Source organism: Ostrea edulis, chromosome 7 (genome assembly GCF_947568905.1).
Source record: "Ostrea edulis chromosome 7, xbOstEdul1.1, whole genome shotgun sequence".
Lineage (NCBI taxonomy): Eukaryota > Metazoa > Mollusca > Bivalvia > Ostreida > Ostreidae > Ostrea > Ostrea edulis.
In genome coordinates, this window is record NC_079170.1 from 22,344,098 (window position 1) to 22,348,128 (window position 4,031).

Sequence of the window (4,031 nt, forward strand, 5' to 3'; positions counted from 1 at the left end):
AAGCATGATATTTTGAATTTCAAAGCATATTATGATATGAAATAATAATAAACCTGGTAGGTCTAGTAATTATATTCAAATCCAGTAACCATTTTCTGGTAGTATCAGTGGCTATAGTTTTTGTCGCTGTAAGAAGCTGGTCACTAGTAGCTGGCTATTAGTAGCAAACTTTACTGGTTACTAGTAACCATCGTTTTTCTGTTGCCAGTTCTAGTAGCTGGATACTAAAAGTAAACTTTTTCGATCTCTTTGAAGATACATGTCGTATTTAAAAAAATATATGCATGAAACCATTATAGAAACTAACAACTCAACTTTATGACAATCGGAATGATTTCAGCTTCTCTATCGTCAATTTTCCATCTCTATGTATCATCATTCCAATATTACCTGCATATGGTGTTTATATCTCTCAACTGATTTGATATGCAAGAACTTGTTAAAATGTTAAGTTTAAATCGAGGCAGGCTATTGACAAACAAGTTGATGGTGCAAGAGTTTCAACAGACTCGTTCAAAATTAGCATATCGCAAATTCTATTGTCGTTATAGCGATCTAGTTTGCCAATACAACTTATCATTGGGTCAGTGCTGTCTGACGTGTTACATACCGATTATTAGACCGTTCTTGGCACATTGATTTTGACTACGGATTACTCCGTTTACCTGATCAAGATATAGGGCTCACAGCGGGTGTGACCGGTCGTCAGAGAATAAGTACTCCTCTTAGGGACCGGATCCCACCTCTGGTGTGTCCAGGGGTCCGTGTTTGCCCAACTATCTATTTTGTATTGCTTATAGGAGTTATGAGATTGATCACTGTTCGTTATCTTCACCTTTCATCGATCAAAGTCAACACGAGATGGCGAGGGCCCTCCACAAAATATTGATAAAATGTATTAAGTTTTTTCTCTCTCGACGTTTTGAATGTTAACAATACTGAACCCTACCAGCCAATAAAAACATTCCTGATAAATCTGTACATAGTTTTGATATAGTTTGTTCTGATAAATCTGTACATAGTTTTGATATTGTTCTGATAAATCTGTGTATAGTTTTGATGTAGTTTGTTCTGATAAATCTGTACATAGTTTTGATATAGTTTGTCCTGATAAATCTCTACATAGTTTTGATATAGTTTGTCATGGATAAATCTGTACATAGTTTTGATATAGTTAGTTCTGATAAATCTGTACATAGTTTTGATATAGTTTGTTCATTTTTCATAACAACTTGCAAATTTTTGGAAACTATATTACTGATTAAATGCGTTATCAAATTTCATGAATGAAAATATATCAGGTGACTAAACCGCGATGATTGATATCATAAATATGTAAGAAGTTATTGAATACATTTTAAAAGTATGTGGTGCTTTTAAAGCTGTATAATCCAATATTTCTACAAATTTTATTAAGATAATTATTTACATTTTGAATGAAAAATCACATATCATACTTTTGAATATACAATCTGGTATTTTGAGGCTGTTGAAATCTTTTTATCTTGATAATCAATATTTTGTTTTACTTTAAAAAATATCCATTTTTTCCACAATGTTTGCACTCGTGTGTCACATGATCACCATTTACGTAGTACATAAAAGTGATTACAGCTGATAATATAAATAAGCGTACAATGTAGTATTCAAGGCACATATTTACTTTTTTCTGTTGGCAGCTTTGACCATCTTAACTGTGATTCGCTCTTCATGAACTTCCATAACATTGATCACTGTCAACTCCATTCCTTAAATGAATACAAGCACACACCTTGAGCATGCGTTGGTGGTGTTTCACCACAGGGTAGTGAAATGCGTCTAGTGTGGCGGAGATCAAAATTGTAGATCTACTGCTGCCGCTGGCTAGCCTACTTGTAGGTGAAAGGGTGAGTAAAATGCATAAATCTTACCTTGCCAGTACAAAGCCTCTACACTACCAAGACTCATACAGTGCCTCCTCGTGGCAATGCATGGATACTGCGGTCTAACAATCACAGGCTGAACTGTATGGGATCTCGGAGTACCAAGGACCTCAGAGGTGCAGTGTGTAGGCCCATCGGCGTATGGACATGCCCTTACACTCACCAACCTTGGCCCAGCTATGGGTTAAATAGCTCTACTGCCTTGTAGATGGCTTGGGAAAGTTAAAGGCTATGGGAGAAAACCCAGACAGAAAATCCGGGTAGAAGGAACTCGTAAGCATTAGCAGTGCAATCATCTATGGGAAGGACAACCCAGAAAGAAAACCCAGTCCACCGGAGTAGAGGTTTGGCGTCGGGCCAACTACCCTACCCAGTAAAAAAACCTCTATGTTACAGAAACTGAAACAAGTGAAATAGCAAATAACTCTGTCCCTGAAGATTCCAGCCAGAATACAGGCGGTATGACATCTCCCAGGAGAATGATTAAGAGTCTTTTAGGGCCAAAAGAAAAACTTTGTGTTGGAGCATGGAATGTTCGCACAATGTTTGAAACATCAAAGACAGCGCAGGTTGCCGATGAAATGCAGATATGTGGACTTGACATTCTAGGAGTGAGTGAATGTCTTTGGTTAAAATCAGGAAAGATGAGAGTGAACAGTGGCCATACCATCTTATATTCAGGACATGATGACAAACATCAAAGTGGAGTGGGAATAATGATAAGCAAAGAAAAGATCAAAACACTACTTGAGTGGGAGCCAATCAATGACCGTTTAATTAGAGCACGTTTCAACTCCAAGTACTGTAAACTTACAATCATACAGTGCTATGCACCAACGAATGATGCGGAAGAAGAAATTAAAGATGACTTCTACGAACAACTTCAGATGGTCGTATCTAAGGTTCCTCAGCACGACATGCTGTTGATGATGGGCGATCTGAATGCAAAAGTGGGTGCTGACAACACTGACTGCGAAAGATCAATGGGCAAACATGGTTGTGGAATACGCAATGATAATGGAGAACGCCTTATTGACTTCTGCCTTAACAACAATCTGGTGATAGGGGGGACCATATTCCCCCACAAGGATATACATAAGTTAACTTGGAAATCTCCAGATGGTAGAACAACAAACCAGATCGACCATATGATAATAAACAATAAGTGGCGTAGATCATTATATGATGTTAAAGTATACAGAGGTGCGGATGTCAACGGTGACCACTACCTGTTGAAAGCTACTATCAAACTGAAACTACGCAGAAATCACCAACAGTAAGGAATGAAAAGGAAATTTGACATAGATAAATTAAAAATTCCAAATATTAATAAGGCGTTCAATCTGGAATTAAAAAACAGATTTAAAGCACTTGAAAACAACCCTGATGATCAAGATAACATTCAAGGAAAGTGGGACACCATCAAAGAAACATATGTTGAAACAGCTGTAAAAACTTTGGGTTATAGAACAAAAAAGAATAAGGAATGGCTAACATCAGACACATGGGAAAGAATAAGTGAAAGGAAGAAACTGAAACAAAAAAATCATAAGCATAAAGTCGACCAGATTACAAGAACAAATGCAAATTTCATATAGAGAAAAAGACAAAGAAGTGAAAAGAAGTGCAAGAAAAGACAGAAGAATGCACCTTGACAACCTTGCAAAAAGAGCAGAACATGCAGCTTCTCATGGAGAAATGAGCGTTGTGTATAAGATAACTAAACAGCTATGTGGTAAAAATACAACCCAACCAGCTCTTGTTAAGGACAAAGATGGCCACCCACTATCGACAGATCATGAACAGGCCAAAAGGTGGGTCCAGTATTTTCAAGAGGTATTAAATTGCCCAGAACCTGATGAACCTACTACTCCTGTACCTGCTGAGGAAGACCTGGAAATAGACCTCGAACCACCGACATTGGAGGAAGTTAAAAATTCTATAAAAAATCTTAAAAATGGGAAATCACCTGGCATTGACAACATCCATGCTGAGATGCTAAAATCAGATATTGTCACATCAGCAAACAAACTACTGAGCTTATTTGTATCTATCTGGGAAAACGAGACTATACCATCTGATTGGAGTAAAGGACTTATCGTAAAACTA

At 37.3% G+C, this 4,031-nt stretch overlaps 1 protein-coding gene across 1 annotated transcript; it reads left to right on the forward strand.

Annotated features, from left to right (window-relative positions):
• The first annotated feature begins 2,383 nt into the window (after positions 1 to 2,383).
• LOC125656615 (craniofacial development protein 2-like) lies at positions 2,384 to 3,276 on the forward strand. The gene has a single exon (XM_048887220.2). The coding sequence runs from the start codon at positions 2,384 to 2,386 to the stop codon at positions 3,200 to 3,202; it is 819 nt and encodes a 272-aa protein (XP_048743177.2). The 3' UTR covers positions 3,203 to 3,276.
• The last annotated feature ends 755 nt before the right edge of the window (positions 3,277 to 4,031 follow it).